Genomic DNA, 22,940 nt, shown 5'->3' on the forward strand with positions numbered 1-22,940 from the left:
GTGTTAAAACTGCATTGAAACCAAAACCCAATTGGCATCCCTGGCCACAGGTCAGCCCCTGGTAAATCAGTCCGACCCTGTGCCTCATGGGAACAGTCCAGCCCGAACTGCCAAGCCATGTCTTCCCTGGACCGGAAACAAGCATCCTGGGACCGGTTTCGGATTCATAATCCTCATCAGCCAGGCTATCTTGAATCCAGTGGCCAAGTGAGCAAGGGACTCACGTCTGAGCATGCCCTGCCAACTTAGGGCGAACAAAGCGGAACAAAAGGGGATGATGGACGGAGCGTTTGAGCAAATCAAACACTCACCCCCAGTCAACTGATCTGGGTTTAATCCATCACCATTCTTTAGCTCACTCAGCCACCCCAGTTCAGACCATATGCAATCAGTCTGACCCTGTGCCTCGTTCGAGCAGTCTAGCCCGAACTGCCAAGCCATGTCGTCCCTGGACCGGAAACAAGCATCCTGGGACCGGTTTCGGATTCATAATCCTCATCAGCCAGGCTATCTTGAATCCAGACGTGGCTTGGCAGTTCGGGCTGGACTGTTCCCATGAGGCACAGGGTCAGACTGATTTGCATATGGCCATGTCTGAACTGGGGTGGCTGAGTGAGCTAAAGAATGGTGATGGATTAAACGCAGATGAGTTGACTGGGGGTGAGTGTTTGATTTGCTCAAACGCTCCGTCCATCATCCCCTTTTGTATCGCTTTGGGTACCTAGATTCAGCACTGGGACATTTCCTGCAAACAGGTAGTTCAAGTTCAGGAATTTGTATAGCGCACTACTCACCCAGAGGGTCTCAAGGCGCTTGAGGGAGGGGGGTAAATACTTTGTGTATTCGTGCGATTTTTAAAGCGTGCGAATTTTAAAGAATATTTTTAGATTTCAAAACTCCACACTTTAAAACTTTTTGGAAGAAAATTGTAAATGTTATCCTATGGAGGAAAAACAGGTTTTGGTTCACAGGTAAGTTATCGGCTGTGGGAGTTAAGGTTCGTTGGTTAGACTCAGGGGTCCCCCAGGGTCAGCGATGCACTCTTATTGCACCCTCAGCTGCACTAGTGCGGCCTGGTGCAGAGTGTTGAGGCCCAATGTTATCCAATGGGGGATAGGGGGCCTCCAGCTGGTGGCTGCTGGCAAGCAGGCCACTGGGTTGTGGAAGAAAAGCTCCTAGGGTTTAGGTCAGGGCAAATGGGAAAACAAAGCAGCACAAAAGGTGCACACTCAGCGGCACTGGGGCGGCCAGGTGCAGAGTGCTGTTTCGACGTCGGACTTCCTGTTGTTTTCAATAGAGAACCTCCTGTTTGCAAAAGCACTGTAGGCAGGGAGACGAAGAACTTCTGGGTGCAACTACCACTCCTAGAGGTAAGTTGGGAAGTTAGGGGTTGGTTAGGCACTGTCAGTTTGGGCACACAAGGCCATGGGGCACTGAGTGCAGGAGTGCCTTTTGGGGTCGGATCTTCCTACAAGCTCCTGGTAGCGGTTAGGGGGGCCTTCTGGATTTAGGCTGCAGGCTTCGGCTGGAGGCTTGAGGCACATTAGTGGTCGCCAGATCTCAGTAGAGTATCGCCAGGTTGACCTCCTCGTGGTGTTTTTCCACTCTAGCTCTGGCCCGGATCGGCGGGTGCCGAGTGGCCGGGATTCACGGTTTTCCGCTGCTGCCAGAGGTTGCAGTTGAACAAATCCAGTGTTCACGGGAGAAGTAGTCTTTGGAAGTGAAGGAAGGCAGGTCCTCCGGGGTTTTCGAGGTTTATGGCTGCAGGACACACCGGGATTTCGCACGATCAGGTGCGAGGGGGAGAAAGGCCAGTAGGGCTGGGGCCAAGTCATTGGGCGTGTTCCTCTTGTTAGCTGCTGCATGGCTGTTCAGTCCTTCTTCTTCTTGTTTCTTGTCTGGATCTAAGGATTTAGGGGTATTAACAGGTAGGTAAAAGGCAGGGACCAATGGGTCCCTTCCCTGGGGTGGGTACACCCCCTACTATGCCACCCTCCAATGGGATCGGGGCATGGGCCTGTCCCTGGTTGGCTAAGTTCCCCCATCTTCATGATGGTGTGGACTGAGAGTTGTGCTTAACCTAGCCTCCCCCACCTGAGGGGCGGAGTTAGCAGAGGTGGGCACCCCTCTCTTCCTCACTTGTTTTTCCCGCCGGTTCTCCCCCCCAAAGTAGGGGTCAGAACCAGTGGTGAACAGTTGCTGAAAGCAGCAATTGGCCTGGGGAAGCTCACAAAGGTGGCAAGCCTTTGAAGCTTCCCCTTCGTGAACCCTGCGCATCCTGGGGTAGGAGGCGTGGCAAATCGTCCCAGGACATGCATGCTTTCAGGCCCCTGAGATCAGCAGGCTCTCGACCGAGGGATCCAGAAACATGTCTGGGGGTGGCAGGTGAAAGCCGCCGATCAGTCTGGACACTGTTGGTGGGTTAGTTTTCAGGGGGCATCTCTAAGATGCCCTCTGTATGCATTTTTCATTAATTCCCACAATGGCAACAGTGTGGGTTTAATGTGCTGAGAAGTTTGATACCAAACTTCAGTTTTCAGTATAGCCATTATGGTGCTGTAGAGTTTGTAATGGCAAACTCCCAGCACCATATACTCTTAATGGCAGCACTGCACTTACAATGTCTAAGAATGGACTTAGGTACAGGGCACATGTTTGTGTACCCTCACCACTGTTATAATGCACCCAGCTAGAGGGGTGACTAATCTATGCCAGAGCAGTGGTTTGTAGGCATGGTACACAGGGGTGTGTGCGCCATATCGACTCTTCACTTTGTTCTGCACCACGACATCCATCCTGCAAAGGCAGTGTGTGGGTGTCAGGGTACAGGACCTCTAAGGGTGGCACAATAAGTGCTGCAGCCCTTAGAGGTGTTCTCTGGTCACAGTGTCCTGGGTACCTGTGGTACCATTTACCAGGGGCTGACCTGTGGCCAGAGATGCCAATTGAGTGTAGGTTTCAATTCAGTTTTTATGGAAAGGACGTAGGCCCTGGATACCTGATTAGCAGGTGCCCATGGCAAACTCAGTCAAAGTACATCAGTATTTCAGCAAAAAGTGCGGGTAACCATGCAGAAAAAGGTAATTTCTCACAGTACCCAAGCCAAGAAAGAGACCCAATGGCCCCAACCTTGAGTTACCTGTAATGCCCCTAAATCTAGTAATTAAGGGCAACCTGAACCTTGCCTACTCCGACAAGAAATGACAAGAAGAGAAGAAGGACCAAAGAAGCTGTGCTGAAACTAAGAAGAGGAGGACACCCAGTGACTTGGCCCCAGCCCTACCGGCCTATCCCCACCTCGAACCTGCTCCAGCGGAATCCTGGTGTGTCCTGCAGCCAGCAGCCTCCAGAACCTAAAGGACCCGCCCTGCCTTCCAAGCCAAAGACTTTGTCTCCAGTGAGCACCAGATTTGCTCACCCACTGACTCAGGCTCCAGCCAAAACCACAAGCATGCACCAACGTCCACAGCTGTGTTTGAGTGGCCCAACACCACAAGGAGGTCTTCCTGGCAATCCTGACCTGAGGTCTGGTGATCTCTGACCTGCCTTGACTCTCCAAATGATGCCTGCAGTCTCTTTCTGGAGGACTCTGTGATCGCGACCGGAGCTGGTAAGAAAATCCAACACCCTACAGACACACCTGCACCAGACATCCCACGGCCTTGGGTGGCCCAACCAATGGTGTCTCAGCATCCCAACTTACTTCTCCAACCGGTGTTCACCTCCAGAAGATCTTGGTTCCGAGCCTGCATTCTATGTTGCAACCTGAGAATCCCCATTAAAAACAGGACACCCTACGTTAAACTAACTTGGATCCCCTTTTCCCTGAGCCTAACCCCAGGAGCTTTGCTCCTACAACCATATGGCCTGTTCGTGAGCAGCCCCCAAGCGGAGGCTCCCTATCCCCCTTTGGATAACACTGGGCCTCAGCACTCGGCGCCTGCCACCCTAGTGCCACTGAGGGTGTTTCAAGAGTGCCCTTGACCCTGGGGGAACCCTGGTGCTAACCCCACAATACCAACTCCCGCAAACTTGTACTTGCCTGCAAACCGTTAACTTAATTTTTCTCCATAGGAATACATTGAATATTTTTCCTTGAAAATTGTTCTAAGTGTGGAGTTGGTTTGTATGAAACACTGAAACACCGCAAATGTACAACAAACAGATTTACTTACCTTTTCTCTAGGAAATGTCCCAGTGCGATATCTAGGCATATCACACTGAGGAGAAAAATAAACTTAAAAAGTAACGTACAAAGTAATTTGTAAAGTAACTGAAATCTAATTTCGACATATTGACTTACCTGTAATTGATCCAACTGCCTTTGTACCTGCATTCAATTGGAAAACATTGCATAAGATTTCTGCAAAGCATTTATTTCACTTACCTGCACCAGGCTTGGTTTAAAGAAATAAAATAACTTAATAATATTTTTGATACAAACAAATTGATCTGAGTTCAGTCTTTGAGTGTGTGACATCATTTGCTGCCTGAGTGTGTACAACAAATGCTTAACACTACTCTCTGATAAAGCCTTACTGCTCGCCCACACTACCACAAACATAGAGTGAGACGCTACCTACTTTTACCTCATCCTAACTTTGGGGTTGCACTGGACTCTGTGCACACTATACCTCATTTTGGTGTAGTATATACAGAGCCAGCTTCATACACCATCCCTTTGATTTGTCAAGTGTTGAAGTTTCAACAGAACTGTGCTCAGGTTAATTTGGTCTTGACAAGCTGGCCATAGAGCGCATGACATTAGTATCTTATTTGTTTGTCCATGTACCCTTGTTTACTGCTCCCTATCAAGGTGTCTCGGGTCGAATTGAGATGAGGCAAGGGTGTGGGGCAAATTCTGCATCCCAGGCTCCAGACCCTACACTTTCATGCCTGGAGAAACATTTGACTTATGTGCAGAAGTTGTTAGAACTTGAGAACTGAATGAAAGTCAGACATGTCGTACTGTAAAAAATTTAAGAGTGTATACTTTTTTTCACATTTTTGTATATAAATAATTTTATACTTGCTTGCTGGCATATTTTCAATTTGTCCCTTCAGCCTTTTTGTATAATACATCTGACTGACCTATCAGCAATATGCAAGCGTTTCCCCTATCTAACAGGAAAGTAAAGCATTGGCAGTTGCTCTGCTACAGTTACAACTATTCACAAACTTTGAATATTCCGGATTGTCAGACTGGAAATTCTTGTTTAAATAACCATAGTCTGTCCACATAATTTTATCCCTTTTCTAGTTTCATACAAGAAGTAAAAGAGTATTAAGTGCTGCCTACAGTGGTTATCTTCCGTGGTCTGTTTGGAATTGTTATGAAGTATTGATTTTGCCTCTTCTGCAGGACTCTGGGCGTCTTTTATATATTCGGCAGAACGAGTGGACACACGTGAACTGTGCGCTGTGGTCTGCGGAAGTGTTTGAGGACGATGACGGCTCTCTGAAGAATGTGCATATGGCTGTGATCCGGGGGAAGCAGCTGGTATGTTGTCATCGCTGAGTATCTTGCAGGCATATTTGAAGAGAACCAAGTGTATGTATGCCACATGACTTGCGAGTTAAGATGTAGGAATTGTAGGAGAATATATTTTGTCACTTTGACATCATGGAATGCGAGGTAAAAGCTATGCTGAATCTGGACTGCTGTCTCTGCTGAGATTTCTGAAGTAGGACAATCCTGGCAGCAGCCTTGCCCAGATTAAGTCTGCTTAGTAGAAAGAATACTAACCACCTTTCCTGAGAATTCTGTTGCATACCTGGAAAGCATTGAGGCATGCCGCTTGGTACGTAATGTCAATGAAAAAAAAGAGCTATTTAATTGGTGATTTTAATATTCTCTATTGTGGTGCAGTAATAAAAGGCAAGGAATATTTTAAGCTAGCGGTCATTAAATGCTGAATGTCTAACCATAAAATGATACTTGTTACTGATTCCATGTAAGTTACAAATGTGACAAATGCAAGTACAATTAAAATGAAAACTTAGCAGTACATAACATCCAATGAAGGATAAATGTGATGAGACCTGAATGTAGGCATTTCTGGTACAAACTTATAACTGTAGATTCCTCGCCTTTTGAATACTCCTCAGGCGGCATACTGGAACCGTTAAATTTGGGAGCTGTAGTCTTGTACGTCCTGGAGGTAGCGCTTGTGACTCCATGTTGACGTCGTCTGCACCAATGTAACACACACACAGGACTATATAGGTGACACCCATGCGTGCTGACATGGGTTCCTTTTTAGGTCAAGCCTATTGCAGCGCATACTCTGCTTGCTCGACTTTTAGTAGGGGGCTTCAGAAATCGCCCGAAGCTCACCACACGCTTGTGCTTGTGTTCTTTTTTTTCCTCACAGGCTGATGGGATTTGTGTGCGTATTTCAAATAAAGACAGCACGCAATTGGGCATGTCCTGCCTTTGCTCCACCCACGGCCTATTAGTGTCAGTTACCCGCACAGGCGACATCTGTTTTCAATTATCGTGCCCAGACACTGGAAAGATAATTGAAAACAGATCGCTCGATGTGGCATGCAAGCGCGCCACTTGCGTGCTTGTTTTTTCTAGTTAAATTACACTGTTAGCTATCACAGGGAGGCGGGCTGGGATCTTACGACAGGCGATGAGTGGAACTTGGTGCCTAGGTGTGATTTTGTGAGCAAACGCGTTGGTGTCATACTCGTAGCAGATTTTTTCCAGGTGTTTTTTTTTAAACCTGCTACATTAGTGTCTGGCACAGCAATTGCGAAGTCATTAAACTGGAAGATCCATTTTGACATACCCACGTTAGTATCACCACACTAGTGTCAGGATGAGTTTTCAGTTTATTTTTTTCTTCATTTGCGTTTTCAAAAACGCTGAAACACCTGCTTGCACACACCAAATCTTTCAAACCCGTCCACTAATTTTACTGACTATCTAGTCAGTAAAAGTGTGTTTCAACACGTGTTGAGAGACCCGCTCAGAGCGCGCAGCGACTTCCTAGCGCCAACAGCCAGCCTGCTCACCTGAATTCAATGCACTCCCTATTCCGTGGTCCTTTACCGAGCGAAGGAGCCTCCTGGTATCTCAACCACCAACGCATGTTATGCTTTCAAAGCACACATGATCATTCTTCCGACTGATAGGTCTTTTCTCTAACCACTCGGTTTAACGAGACATGGCATTTTGGGACCTTGCAATGTTTGCAGAAGTTACGCATTTCTGCTCCGGTTTACAAACCGGTAATTGGCAGTGTTTCCAGGTCCTGATCTGAGTCAAGTCGTGAATAAGAACTGGTAGTGATTCTTGCCATAGATTTTATGTGAGAGATCAAGATGTGGTGGAACGTGCATCTGTGTTGGGAGAGGAGGGTGTTTACTTTTAAAAATCAAGTGTTAGTTGACAGTCTGTAACTGGCCGTACTTGCAGAGCGGGTTGCAGCATCAGTTGTGCAGATCTCATCTTTGTCGGAATTTGTGCCCTGAATAGCTAGTCTGAAATATTTCGTAGCATATGCATCGAGAAAGGCAGTAGCCCCTCTGACTTTTATAGTAAATAGTCACTAATGTTTAACAAATCAATGCTGGCTCACCCATATTTTGCTTTAAAAATGAACTGAGTAATGTGGGGGCAGGGCCTGTTCTAGGTTTTGTGAGGCCCTGGGCTAAAAGGGAATGTGCGAGGCCCCTCAAATCTAGATAAGTGACCCCTTGCAAGGTGACCATTCAGAGACACTGCGGGACGCCCATTGTCCAGCATTTTAGCACCCCACAGTTTTAACTTTTAGCCCACAAGCAATTCTCAATCCTTCAGTCCGATAGGTGTGAGAATTGCTTGTGGGCTAAAAGTTAAAACTGTGGGGGCGCAAAAATGCTGGACAATGGGCGTCACACGGTGTCTCTGAATGGTCTCCTTCCAATTGGAACAAGAGGAAGCTGCTCCCTCCCGTAGACCTCCAGACACCATCCCTGAGAGTCCCGGGGGAGGGGGCCCCTCCCATGGACCCTAATTGCAAGGCGACACCTTTCTTTAAAATTTATCGCCAGAGAAACAACAGGACACACCACCAGTGCAGGGCCCCACAGTTCATTTTTAACACAAAATATGTGTGTGCCAGCATTGATTTGTTAAACATTAGTGAACATTTACTACAAAAGTCAGAGGGACTACTGCCTTTCTTTAACAGCACAGAGGCCCCTCCTCTGCATGCCTTGTCTGCTGTGCTTGCAGCCTTGTGACTGTGCCCTGGAGGCCCCCACGCACCGAGTACTCCTTGGCCCCAGTTTGTAAATCACTCATTCTCCCACCCCACAGCTCAACTCGGCCCCAGTTTGTAAATCACTCATTCTCCCACCCCACAGCTCATTTTCCTTTCCGCTCATTCTCCAACTCTTCCACTAATTCTCCCACCCTACAGCTCAATCTCCCTTCCGCTCATTCTCCTACCCTACCGCCTAGTCTCCCTACCGCTCATTCTCCCTACCGGTCATTCCCCCACCTTACCGTTCATTCTCCCACCCTACTGCTCATTCTCCCGCCCTATCGCTCATTCTCCACCCACCACTCATTCTCCCTACTGTAGGAAGGTGGCTACCTGACTATGGTTACCCCAGATTTTTTGCCTTGTGTTTAGCTGGTTTTCGACTTAGTTGGCCTGGTTCCCTGCTAATCAGGACCCCAGGCTATCTGCTCTCTCTGTAAAATGGATTCCATGTACCCTAGGTGCATAACTAAATTGGCTTGGGTCACCTTATCAGCCCCTGTACAGAGCACTATAGGTGCCCAGGGCATAGGTGCATCCAAGGCCTACCAGGGGCTGCAGCATATATTTTGCCACCCCTGGCTGGCTATCCAAAATTGACACAACTGGCTGATCACTCAGCTGGGGCAAGGTGGTGTAATCACCCCTTGCTTAGATATAGTATGCCTATATATAATCCTATCTGGACACATATATACCCATCAATCACTCCTATGGCAGGCCTTAACAATCCTGGAGGCAGAGTGTTTGGTTTTATGTGAGATGGTGCTCTAGCATGAGCTGAGCCTGTCTGCAGCTGTCGGGACCAATTCCCTAAGCTGTTCCGTGATAATGCCATACCATATACTATTAAGTGCATTATAATCCTCGCGGTTATATGTTAACTTTGGTTTGGCTTTATCAAAACATGTCGTATAAGGTGTCATACGATTTGGAATACTATGCCCTCGACAGTCCTGTCGACGGGGATAGCATTCCACCCCTCTAGAGGGAGAAGACATGTTACTTTACTGAAACGCGGTTGATTTTTAAAAGAGCCTCAGATCCACAAAATGGATGCTTCTGCCACAGACACAAGTCTGACCTCCTGCTGCTGACCGAAACTCAGCAGAGGAGGCCTGGACAAAGGCTTTCCTGTCGCACGGAGGTGTTACACCACCCCAGACAGGAGATAGTGGATTGTAGCAGGGAGGTTTGAAAGAAACCAGACACTGCCTGGGGAGCACAAGGCTGCCCCTTGCATAATCCGGCCAAACCGGTTCTGGGGCACACCAGCCCCTGTCCCAGCGCATCCGGGATCAAAGGAAAGGGGTGTATTCACCCCCTTCCTGGGTCCCACCCATAGGAGGGGACCTAGCAGGTAATCCAGCCCCCTAGATTGGTATAAGAATGGGAGCAGTGCCAACACACTCAGATTATCCTGATGAAACATTTGAAACAAAACTCTGGACCCTTTGACATCCTACTCAACGTAGAAGACTGAAGAATCTCCCTTGTGGTCAAGGAGTGACCACCCTGTGCAAACAGGCACCATCCAGCACCTCGACGTCTGCTTTGTTGCAGTTCCCGCCGGAACTCGAGCGACAGAGATCGACGAGATCAAGCTTGCCTTCCTTCTTACAGCCCGATCCACAGTCCCTGCAGAGCTGAGACCCGTGGAGGCGACCGGAAGCGTGAGGCACGCCATCTTGAAAAGACCACAAGACGCTGACTGTGCAGCCCACGAGTGACCCTCGAAGCTGTACACCGGGGTTTGAGAAGCCCCAACCCTGAGCCACTTTTGCACCGAAGCTCACCCCTCTACACTCGACGAGTGCTGAGTGGGGCCCTTCTGCTTTCTTTGGCTCGACGCGTTATCCCGGTCACTTGCCAGCTGGTTTGTGGCCCCTGTGCCGACGAAAACCCGCTCTGACCCTCCTGGTCCGAGTTAGAAGCAATCTTCCAGTCCTGCGTGGATTGCTCTTGCCAAGTGTTGTTTGCTCCGATCTTGAAGCCGACAGCGCCGACGGGGAGAGCCTGCGTGGGACAGCTCGTGACCCGCTCCTGGACGTCGCAGATGCCCCAGAGCCCACATGGCAGCGGAGAGAAGCTCCTCGACAACCACCTGATTGCGCCCGACATTGCCTGGTTCCGTCCTGGTTCCACCCTGGTCACTGCTGAGTGACCCAGACTCTGTCCCCTCTGCTTTCAGGTACTTTTCTACTCTGATCCACCCTTGGATCACACCGGACACTTCTCCTTCACATCGCCTGCAGCATCTTCAGCTTCAAGCACCAACAACCTGCGTGACGAAACCCGACGCCACTTCGACCCTATGCACCAGCTTCCTGTGGGTGGGGTAACTCAGCAACGCCGGTGTTCCCACACTGGTACACACCTCTAGGGTCTGTGTCTAAAGTTTTGTCCTTCTAGGTTCAGCGGAAGTATCCTTAAACTCTATTTGTGTAACTTTTACGCACCATTGACTTTGCATTGGTGCATGCGTGTGCTTTAAGCGCTGCACCCGAATCCCGCAGGCTTTTCCCGACTTCAACATTGCTAGTCCCGACTGCTCCCAGCGATTCTCTAGGCCCTAGGCCTAACCACTGTTCGATTGGTATCTCTTATACCACTTTCTTAATATATGGTTTGAGTGGCCACCCGCCCTCATCCATAATTGTGCAACTTTCATATGTTATACTGTGCTTTTGATTTAACGCTTGTGCCCCTTTGCTCATAAAGAGTACTGGGGATTATTTTAGAAATAAACACATATATTTTTATAATATATACTTGTTTGGTGTCCTTTCATTTGATATTACAGGATTGTGATTGGTAAAACAGCTCGCTTAACACGACCTCTTGAGTTTAACCTTTAAGGCTGCTTAGTCTATGCTACCATTAAGATAGCTTGTCTATAAGGTTGACCAGACACCATAAGGGATTGTTTGGACTGATACAAGGTGGTTCCAGAATTGGAAACATCATATATCAGGCCAACTTCTCACACCTACCAATCATTCTCCCACCCTACCACTCATTCTCCCTACCACTCATTCGCCCACCCTCCTGCTCATTCTCCCACCTCACTGTTCATTCTCCCACCTCACTGTTCATTCTCCCACCTCACCGCTCATTCTCCCACCCTCTTTTACCCACCCTATCGCTCATTCGACCTCCTGCTCAGTCGACCAACCACTCATTCTCCCTACCACTCAGTCTCCCACCGTACCGCATATTCTTCCACCTTACCACTAATTTTCCTACCATACAGCTCATTCTCTCACCCTCATTCCCCCATCCTGCCGCTCATTCCCCCTACCGCTTATTCTCCCGTCCTACCACTCATTCTCCCTACCCCTGTTTCTCCTACCCCCTAAATCTTCCACCCTACCACTCATTCTCCCACCCTCCAGCTCATTTTCCTGCCTACCACTCATTCTCCCCCCTACTGCTCATTCTCCCGCCCTAACACTCATTCTCCCACCCTACTTCTCATTCCTTCGCCTTACTGCTCATTCTCCCTCCCTACCGCTCATTCTCCCACTCTACCGCTCATTCTCCCACCCTACCGCTCATTCTCCCACCCTCTTGCTCATTCACCCTACTACTCATTCTCTCACCCTCATCCTCCCACCCTCATTCTCCCTACGGCTCATTTAACCACCCTATCGTTAATTCTCCCACCCTACCACTCATTCTCCCTACCTTTAATTCTCCCACCCTACCACTCATTCTAACACCCTACTGCTCATTCTAACACCCTAGTGTTCATTTTCCCTACCGCTCATTCTCCAACCAGACTGCTAATTTACACACCCCTACCGCTCATTCTCCCACCCTAATGCTCATTCTCCCACCCTAATGCTCATTCTCCCACCCTAATGCTCATTCTCCCACCCTAATGCTCATTCTCCCACCCTAATGCTCATTCTCCCGCCCTACTGCTCATTCTCCCTCCCTACTGCCCATTCTCCCACTCTACCACTCATTCTCCCACCCTTCTGCGCATTCTCCCTCCCACTCATTCTCTCACCCTCATTCTCCCCACGGCTCATTCACTCCACGGCGCATTCACCCACCTTATTGATAATTCTCCCACCCTACCACTCATTCTCCTACCTTTAATTCTCCCACCCTACCACTCATTCTCCCACCCTACAGATCATTCTAACACACTATCACTATCGCTCATTCTCCCTACCCCTCATTCTCCCAACCTACTGCTCATTCTCCCACCCTACTGCTCATTCTAACACCCTATAGCTCATTCTCCAACCTGACTGCTCATTCACCCACCCTACCACGCATTCTCCCACCCTATCGCTCATTTCCCCTACCGCTCATTCTCCCACCCTAGTGCGCATTCTCCCACCCTACCGCTCATTCTCCAACCTGACTGCTCATTCACCCACCCTATCGCTCATTCTCCCACCCTATCGCTCATTCTCCCACCCTATCGCTCATTCTTCCTACCGCTCATTCTTTTTTTATTTTGGGCATGTTGATATTACGTGATTTTACTGAAGCACGGAACGTTGAACCGACGCTGAGACTAGAACCTAGGTGTCCTGACTTCTAAAATCACCAACTCTGACAAGAAGACTCCGCTTTCATTCCCATATGGCTTGTTCCCCTTAGCGCTATCAGCGTTCTTATGGCAATGTAAAGCGCTATACAAAAAACAACGTTCTCTTCAAGTGCCAATCCCTGCGACATCAGACAGTCATGGACTGCACTTCACTGTCGCCTGAGTCCAGAGTGGCCCTGAGGTGCAAGGAAGTCAGTCCCGAGCTGCACTGATGCAGAAAGGTAAATTAAAAATCCTTTATCAACAGCTACCTCAAAGCCCCGGACACTCCCCCTACCCCCCCACCGCCTTGGTTTCTAATGTAGCGCGAATTCGACCCTAAAGTATTGGGCCGTGTTACATGAGCACCAGTCACTTTACAAAAGGACACACACGTTTGTTGTTTTTTTTTTTTTAACTCTTTTGGGCACGTTGATATTAAGTCATTTTACTGAGGCACAGAACGTTGAACTGACTCTGAGACTAGAACTTAGGTATCCTAACTTCGAAAGTCAGCAACTCTGGCTAAAAGACTCAGCTTTCATTCTCGTGTGGCTGGTTCCCCTTAGCGCTGTCAGCTTTCTTATGGCGGTGTAAAGCGCTATATAAACAAGCATTTAAAATGCAATAGGTCTCGCCTTTCATTAAGTTAAAGCCATTTACTTTGCTATACAATATCAGCAAAGCAAATGACTTTCAATTAATCAAAGGCGCGACCTATTGCATGTTCAATGCTTGATTTCTGCACCTCCAGACCTAGAGTCACTGCTACCCTGGTCTCTTTGAGTTTTATCCAGTTTAGTGGTTTGATATAGGCTAACTGGCGCCACTTAGAGAGTCTCACAGTTTTATTCAGGTGCAAATGTTTATCTTTCACAGTGCTACAAGGTAGAAGGAACCACCTAATCCTTCCAATAACGAGCTTACGCTTCAAACCGAAACAGACTCCTTAGCACACGTATATCACAATATAGTTCTATATTGGTGTTGCCACCCAATTGACACAATTGCAATACGTAGTCCTTGGTAATACAGGTATTCAATTTTATTCTTGAATGTTGCTAGTTCTCCACACAGCCGACACGTGTTTCGTCGTGACCGGGAGTATAACCCAACGACTTTTTCAAGGCTATTTTCAAATCCGTTTTCTTTTATTAGTATGCGGTGATAATTCCAACCCGCATAGGGGTTCTACGGGGGTCTTCTGTTATAATGTCCACTCTATTGTGTCCAATGGACTCCACTTCACACTTTGGTTAAGTTTTGGCTTTCGCCTCGATAATTTCTTTTCTTCCGGTGCCCCCGTTCAGGATTAGCGTGTTCGCTCGATGTGCTGTTCCTGGGAGTCAGTGAAGCCATTTTTTACTGATTACAGATTATTCAGAACTCTGCATTCCATCTCTTGGGACATCTGCCCAAGCACTCACATCTCTGACCAACTTGGGGACTGCCACTGGCTCCCAGTGGGAAAGCACATTCAGTTTAAAAGTCTCTGCTTTGCTTACAGAGCATTTAGTGATCATGACCCTGTTATCTCTGTCGATTAATCTCACCTTCTCTTCCAGGGGATCCTCATCAATAGTCATAAGCACTGAATATTCCTGCCAATGCGCGGGGACCCCAGAATATTTAAAAAAATATACATATAAAAATATATATGTACAGCTCTAAATATCTGATAGACGTATCTAGCCGCTGATTTCTTAACTTTGAATATCCCCTGGCGCCAGTCTGGATCCAGAGATTTTTCAGCAGCACTTCTGCATGCCGGGGAATGACGTTGCATGGCTCTGTTCTGACGTTTTTCATGGATATGACATCAGTGAAGCCATATCCCGGCGCACTGACGTCAGTTTTGTTCTTTTCCGCGCTGCAACATGGATCCAGGAGAAGCAGTTCCTTTGGGGCCTGTTCTTTGGCCTCACTGATGCCATTTCATGTAAGGGAACAGTGTGTTGATGCCTTCGGGCTTTAAATCGTGCGGGTCCTGTACGCGGTAGATGTATGCGACGGATACGCACGTGATTTGTATGTGGTGCTTGGTCGAGCACCACGACTCAAAGGAGTGTGACACCTGTCGGAAGCTGAACCGAAGTCCCTGTGGGAATGTAAGATGAAATTGTTATCCCCCGGGATGTCCCGTTCGAAGTCCAGGCATCATCTGTCTCCCTCTTCAGCTGGGGCTCTGGGTTCGGGGCAGGTTGCGGATTTGTTCCCGAGGACGTTCTTCGCCTTCCTCAGGTAAGCACAAGAGGAAGTCACAGAGGCAGTCTGCCTCACATGGTCGTGACCTCGGTGCCCGTCGTTCCCAGTCTTTACAGGACACGGTCTCTCAGCAGTCGAACCCCGCCTACCCACCATTTCCTGGTGTTGGGGCGACTAGGACCCAGATGATAGCCTATTACCGGACTTTGTGGGCCATCTTTGGGCGGACCCTTCTCCCTGGCGAACCTTCGGGCCCTACAGAGATGGTAGGAACTGGGAGCTCGCCGGTGGGTTTGCCCTTGGTCCTAATCGAGTGCCCTGACTCCAGCTCCAGAGTCACAGCGAAGTTGGGAGTCGGCTCGGTGAGGCTTCCCATTCAAACGGCAAGCCACAGTTCACCTCCAGCGTCAAGGGACAGTCCGATGGTGCCCCCTGGAATGACGTCTGCTGCGGTCGAAGCAGGTGACATGTCTCTGAGACGACCCCGTCCCACACTGCAGTCTCCCATACCACGCCGATTAATAAAGCCTCTTCTGACGCTCGTCGATGTGGAGCCATCTCAAAGTCGTTCCACACTGGAGATGTCCTTTGCTACTCCTTTTCAAATGGAAGATGTTGCCCTTGGGGGTTCTCACCCCCTTCCGCCCCCACGCCTTTCTTGAGCGTTCTTCGGAACATGTTGATGTCACAACTTTATAACACGTTATGGTAGTGTCACTCTGTTTTACAGCCATCATGTTACTGTCGATCATGGGACTATTGATTATAAATTGTGCTGCTATTCTGACTATTTTATTATTTTTATTAACTTTTATGGTTTTGTACTTCAAAAACCGGATAAAGTTTATATTGATTGATTGATGTGGAGCAATTGCAGGTCCTTGGGCGTCCTGGGACTGAAGGGCCTTTGGTTTTTGGTGGACGTGTTAGCCTGCAACCGTCACCGAACTATGATCTGCTGTTGCCTCCTAGAATGGCGACAGAAGCTAACACTGATTTTGCAACAGTCGTTCTCACAGCTGCTAACATTTTAAAGTTACAACCTCCTTCTATCTCTTTGTCCTCAAATCCTTGTTGGATCTGCTCCACCAGGGCAACGCAGATGTCGAGCCCTTGCTACCCTTTGGGGAGTCATTGTACAGTATCCTTCTAGGGAACTGGGCGAGTCCCTCTTCGAGGGACCCGGTGGAACGTGCTATCGCACATAGTCACCGCCCAGCTCCAGATAGCTCAGTCTGTTTGTCCCTACACTCTAGGGCTAGCTGTCCAGACAGCCTCAGCTTTGCGGCCGTTGTCCTCTCCTTCGTTGCTTCCAGCCACTAGGGAATCTCGTTGGTTGTAGACAAATGGTCGGCAATGTTTGTGTCAACGAGTTCGCCCTCCGGTCGTTGACCACGTCCTGCGTGTTTGTATGGGCTACTTTCGCCCTCTGGGACTTGAGTGCTTCCTTCCCTCTCTTCCGGAAGGCCCTCTGACTGACCGGACTCGGATACTCCAGGATGGTTGTGAGATGGCAACGTTTTCAATTTGATAAGCCATGGACTCTACTGATTCTGTGGGTCGGGCGATGGCCCTGTCAGTTGCTCTGCGTCACCATGCTTGGTTGCGTGATGGCAGTTTTCCTGAAAATGTTCAGGATCATCTTCGGGACTTGCCTTTTGATGGGGCCCATTTTTTTGACAGTCATGCGGACTCAGTGGTTCAGCGTCTTGTGTCTGGTTTTCAGTGAATAGCATTCTTTCTAGTCCCTTGTTGCGGACTTCTTGTTTTGTTTGCATTGGTTGCTCTATTGCCCCTACTTTTCTCTGGTGTTGGTCTCTGGGTTCAAGCTGTTATTTCCCAGGCGGACTGTACATCTATGCAGCTGTTTGTCATTATTTTCAATTCCTCTGTATAAGAGCTAGTCTCGAGGTGTTCCCTTGTAGTTTATATGGATGTAACATACCCTATGTGGGGTATTTGTTGGTTATTGTATAGCCATTCTGACTTGCCATGGGAGATATCTTTCTTGGTGGTGTGAGTACAATGCTCCAGCAAATGTTCTTTCTGCGTGGTGCAGGTCCTTACGGAGGATACAGCAAGGTCCTCTTCGGATTGTTATCTATCTCCTATCTGGGGAGTTTTACTATAGTTCATGCTATAGACTTGTAGCGATATGTTTTACACTTCTTCGCGCTCCACCTGCTCTTGTAGGACTTCTCATCCGGGCAAGCCCACAAGAGTAGCATAGCTCTCTTTGGGTTTTACATGTTCGTACTGTAAGATTGGTCCATAGTTCCCTCCTGCCTCTGAGGATGCAGACGTCTCCAGAAAATTGTTGGGTTTGTGCCACATTTGGCTAGCCCCAGTGTGGTCACGTCTACCCCTTTCCTTGCCTTGGTTGTCTTTTCTGGCGTTTTCGCTGTGTTTCCACCATTTTGCGTATGTTGGCCGTTTTCATCATAAGCCAGTGTCTGTCCCTTGTGGGCATGTTGTTCTGTTCCAGTTCAGAGACAGTTTCTTTTCCATATCTGGCATTTTATATTACTACACACTAGGTACGTTCACATACACTAGGTACTTGCTGGTCCAACTTGCGCCATAGCATTGGCTGTGTTCGTTTCTTGTGGTATTGTCTACGCTTCTATCCTTGGTCTTCCCTCATGTCTCCGACCTGTCGGTTTTCCTCCTTGTCGGCAGTTGGTTTTGCGGTAGACGCGTTGTTGATGCACATTGTCTTGGGCCTCACTTTCATACGCACTTTCCATGCAGTGGCTATGCTCTTTGCTCCTTAGCTGCTCTTTGTCCTTCATATATCTGTATACTGTTATATATATGTGTGTGTATGATTATGTATATGTATATATATATGTGTGCATGTATATATAATGGCGTATACACACTGCGAGGGTGCACACTTTCTATCTTTTTCCTCGTTGCAGTATCTTGAGTTTCTTATCCCAGATTCGGTCTCTTCTTCTCTCTCTCTCTCTTTTTCTGAGAGTGAGCCTTGTGTGTGTGTGTCCCGCTTCTGCCTGTATCCTTTCACCAATGTACTTCTGTGTGTGGTTGGTCAGTATGACTACCTGGTGATACGTTTGGTGTCTTTTTGCTGACGCATCTGTGCTTGCTGTCGATGCTGCGTTTCATAGGCTTTTGCATGTGTGGGGTGTGGCTCCACAGTTCATACAGTCTACCTATGTGTATCCATACTATCCACATACACGCAATTACATCTGTCTCTATGCATGTCTATCTTGGCATCCACTGTTGTGTACGCTCATTTTGTACGTTCTGACTCTATCATACTGTTTTTCCTTTCTCTGGGATATTTTTATTCACAGGTCCTAGGATTCTGTGCACAGTCTGCTTCTTATTCTTCTTGCAGAAGCTTATGGATATCTTCCATTGAGCTCTGGCCATTTTGGTTTCTATGATTTTCTCTCGTCCCTTCCTGGGAGGTGAAGGTCTCTAACTGTCCTTTGCCGGATTGTGGTGCCATTACTTTTTCTTGTTGATGCTCCTTTTACAAAGCTTAATGGTCTGGTGTCAGCCACGCTTACACTTGCTGTCCCCTCCTGTTTTGGTCTATCTTCTTAAATGATTAGTTCTCTTTCGGAACCTGGTGGGATTGAGTCACAGAACCTCCTCCAATGAGGTACAGCTTTGGTATCTATTCTAAGTTAAGAAATCTGCAGCTAGATGTCTCTATCAGATGAACAAGTTACTTACTTACCTTTGGTAATGATCATCAATGCGTCTCTCCTGCAAGGTATGATCCCTGACTTCCTAAAGGAGGGCCTAGTTCTCCCCATTCTCAAAATCCCACAGCAGACCCAGAAGACTTGAATAACTATCAGCCAATCACAAACATCCCTACCCTGGCAAAACCACTTGAGAAATGTGTACAGGAAGAACTGCGCAAACACATTGAGCAGTTACAACTGCTTGACCAATTCCAATCGGGTTTCCATCCCGGCCACAGCACTGAAACAGCCATTACACATATAGTAGACGATGTGTTCACCCTGCTTGACCAGAACGAGTCTTGCCTACTCCTACTACTTGATCTCTCATCAGCATTTGACACTGTCAAGCATGACAATCTACTGAGCCTATTGGAATGTAGGATGGGGCTCTCCGGCACTGTTCTAAAATGGTTTGCCTCTTTTCTCAACAATAGAACTCAGAAAATCAAATCCAATCAAACACTATACAACTCCAGTCCCTGCTCGCTGGGTATGCCCCAAGGGTCCTCGCTCTCCCCCACGCTCTTGAACCTCTTCATGGAACCACTCACTGTAATCCTCAGACTCAAACATCCAATATCACAAGTGCGCGAACGAAGGCCAACTGTACATGAAAATCTTCTCCCCTGAAGATATTAAGTCACTCAACGGAACCCTGCACAAAATTCCTAATTGGCTAACATCTAACCACCTCAAACCGCCCTTAAAATGGAATTCCCCCTGCTAAGCAAACCACGATTGTTGAGAAATATCTTAAAAACCTCTCAGCTCTGAACTGCACACCTCACATTATTGATTAAACAAAATCACTAGGAATTGTACTTGATGACATCCTAAACATGCAAGATCACATCAGAGCATCTACCAAAGGAGCTACCAACTGAGCATCCTAAGAAAACTCAAACCCTACCTTCCCCAAGATGACTTTAAATCTACGGTGCAAGCACTAGTCCTCTGCAGCCTAGAATACAGCAGTGCTATTCTATTCAGGCTTCCGAAACTCAGCTTAGCCCCAATTAGAGCATCGCTAAACTAGACTCGTCACAGGCTCTAGGAAAACCAAGCTCATCTCTCCGGACCCGAAATCGCTCAACTGGCTCCTGTTTGAATCAAGGATCCAGTTAAAAATTGCATTTATGACTCGTTGAGCGCTACACTACAACGCTCCCTTTTACCTGGCAAATAAGCTCAAACTATCGGGAGCCTCCCGGCCCTCTAGGAGCACACTTCTACTCAAGCCAAAGAAATTTAAAAAAATGAAAACCTACAATCGTTCATTCTCTGGAATTTACCAGAGAATATGGAACTCCCTACCTGTGGAAACAAGACTGATTCCCTCAACATTTGCCTTCAAAAGGAAAGTGAAAGCCTTACTGTTGAATACTGCGCTGAACTAGAAGTTTTGCTCCTCTTGTCTCCTATCTTGTTTTGCTGTTTAATACGCTACGTGGCATATGCTTCGATCTCCGTGTCGCCTGCCAATATATTATTGTGTTCCTGATGTATATTTTTATTCTTTTTCTGCCACAGCTATTCACCTATGTCTTCCTCATCTCGTATGTAAAGCGCTCTGATACCCGCTTGGGTCATGTTCGCGCTAAACAAAACTACATAAGATGTATCTGGCAGAGACACAGTCTAGCCGCAGATTCCTTAACGCCCACCCTTCCTCCCCCCTCTGCGAGGACCTTTTCAGGTTGGGTTCTTATCCAATGGTCTTTTCTGCCAGTGATCTCAGCCTTCATGCGTGTTTCTCTACTTCACATCCTCCACCAGGTCAGGATGTCTTCTTCTGTTTTACCTGTTGCTTCGCCACCCATTCTCTCAAATGGGTGGCGAGCTCATAAGTCCATGCGCGCTCTGGCACCCTGGTTTCTTTTCCAGTGTGGCGGTTGGTCATTTTCTTCTCCTCTCACTCCTCCCCTTTATCCATTAGTTTGGGGCCTATTTGACCCTGATACAGTCAATTGCTCATATTTAGTGCGTGTGATTGCATATTCTCTGTTGTTGTAGAAATGTTGTCACTTGCCGTAACTTCATGTTACTAAAGTCTTGTTATTGACTTACATAACATTCGTATGGTGGCAGATTGCTTGTCGTTTCCCGTAACATTCGTTTGCTGTTTGCCTTATAGGAAGGTATCTTTCTTTGTTAATGCGTGACTGTTTCTAGGAGGCAAGTACTCTGCTCTCGCCCTTAAGTCACTTACGTTATGTAGTGTTTTTCTCTACAACGGAGAGTGATATTTCTCTTCATTTTTATTCTTTTTGATCATTGCTGTCTTAAAAGATGTTTTTACCCTTTTTTGGCACACTGTTCCCATACATTCAGTTTTAGTGTTGGATCCGCGTTGTGGAAAAGTTTCACAGTAGAAAACGGACGTCAGCGCGCCGGGACAGACTTACAACGTTCCACTATCACTGACCTTGTCATGAGTGATGTAATATGTGACGAAATCAGCAGTGCATTGCGTGCGCTCGAGTTATAGTTAGCTGAACTAACTATAACAGGAGAATTTCTATGGTTTTGTACGAGTGAAATGTCCAACTAACTATAAGGCCCCGGAAACATATGTTTTTTTCAGTGAATTTCTATGTTTTTTTAAATGCTAACTTTTAACTATAACGTGCCTGAAACCTATGGTTTTTTTCAGTGAATTACGTTTTTGTAAATGCTAGTTTCTAACTATAACGTGCCTGAAACCTATGGTTTTTTCAGTGAATTTCAAAGGTTTTTTAAATGCTAATTTCGAACTATAACTTGCCAGAAACCTATGGTTTGTAAGTGAATTTCTAAGGTTTTTTAAATGCGAGTTTCTAACTATGCCTACAGAGGTAGGACGTGAAGAAAGAAGAAAAAACGCACACAAAGAAGCAAAAGAAATGCAGAAAGAAGCAACAAAAGTCCACAAAGACGAAGAAAAGTGCAGGAAGAAGCAAGACGTGCAGAAAGAACAAACAGAGGAGCAGAAAGAGGCCTTGTTGCAAAATCATCCTGTGCCCTCAACTTTTTCAGACTGGTACTGGTGGTAACTGACTCTGATGAACCAGGCCTAGAGCAAGTGCTATGCTAAAAGACACTTAGAAAACAGTGAAAACACCTACATACACTAGGGAACACTGCGTTGGGGTACCCATGTGATTAGCGTGACCTCCTCTGTAAGGCCCTAGTACATAATAGGGCAGGGTGTTTGAAACTCCCCCAAGTTAGAGGTGAAGAAATGCCCCGCCCCCTCTCTTCACCGCTGTGCAAACGCCCCTGGCGCATTTTAAGTTGGGGGGTTAAGTCCCTTGAATACTGAGGGTCCCTGGGGTCCAACTAGCCCACCAGGTACCTCCAGTAAGCGCCACAGAGCTGCAGGCCTCTGGCACTTACTGGAGGTACCTGGTGGGCTAGTTGGCCCCAGGGGCCCTCAGGATTGAAGGGGAATAAATTCCCCAACTTAAAACGCGTCACAGGGCGTATTTGCACACATATCACCTCAGGTCCCACCCCTCCCTTCACCACTGTGCACACTCGCCCTGTGGCACGTTTTAAGTTGGGGGGTTAAGTACTCTTGAATCCTGAGTGTCTCTGGGGTCCAACTAGCCCACCAGGTACCTCCAGTTAGCGCCAGAGAGCTGCGTAGCAGAGAGGTGTAAAAAGGTGCGTGGGCTGGACCACATTTCTGCAACGCAGCTCCCTGGCGCACACTGGAGGTACCTGGTTTGCTGGTTGACCCCCAGTGTACCCCAGTATTCAAGGGGAATTAGTTCCCCATCTTACAGCACACCAGGGGGCGCGTTTGCAGAGTCCCTCCCCTTGGCCACTTCTAGCCCCGGGGACCGTGGGGAGCCCCAATGCCCCCACGGTCCCTGCCTGCTCCCCGCGTCCTGCGGGAGCCGGCATTGCTTTTCCACACGGGGAGCTGCTGACATGCAGCTCCCCGTGTGGAAAAGCAATCTGGTTTGGATTTTGGAACAGAGAGCAGGTTTCCTGCTCTCTCTTCCAAAACCCAAACCAAGTTTGCTATGGCAGGGCGGGAGCAAACAGCGGTGGGCACCCCGGGACACTGTAGGAGCCGGCTCTGAGGGGTGGAGGTCCCCAGGGCCATCACAGGTTCCAGGAGGGGGGGCCACGTGGCCCCCTTCAACATCTACACAGCCCTGGGGGGTGACGGGGCTCGGGAGTCCGTTACGGGCCCCCGAATATAAATAATTA

At 47.9% G+C, this 22,940-nt stretch overlaps 1 protein-coding gene across 2 annotated transcripts in view; it reads left to right on the plus strand.

Annotated features, from left to right (window-relative positions):
* KMT2A (lysine methyltransferase 2A) overlaps positions 1-22,940 on the plus strand; it is a 1,431,261-nt gene that overhangs the window by 891,855 nt on the left and 516,466 nt on the right. For both annotated transcript variants that reach the window (XM_086956712.1, XM_086956713.1), the window contains exon 21: positions 5,363-5,500. In XM_086956712.1, the coding sequence (XP_086812838.1) occupies positions 5,363-5,500 (138 nt within the window). The remainder of the gene's footprint in view (positions 1-5,362; positions 5,501-22,940) is intronic.

This window comes from Lissotriton vulgaris, chromosome 2_1, assembly GCF_964263255.1.
Source record: "Lissotriton vulgaris chromosome 2_1, aLisVul1.2, whole genome shotgun sequence".
In the NCBI taxonomy this organism is placed as follows: Eukaryota; Metazoa; Chordata; class Amphibia; order Caudata; family Salamandridae; genus Lissotriton; species Lissotriton vulgaris.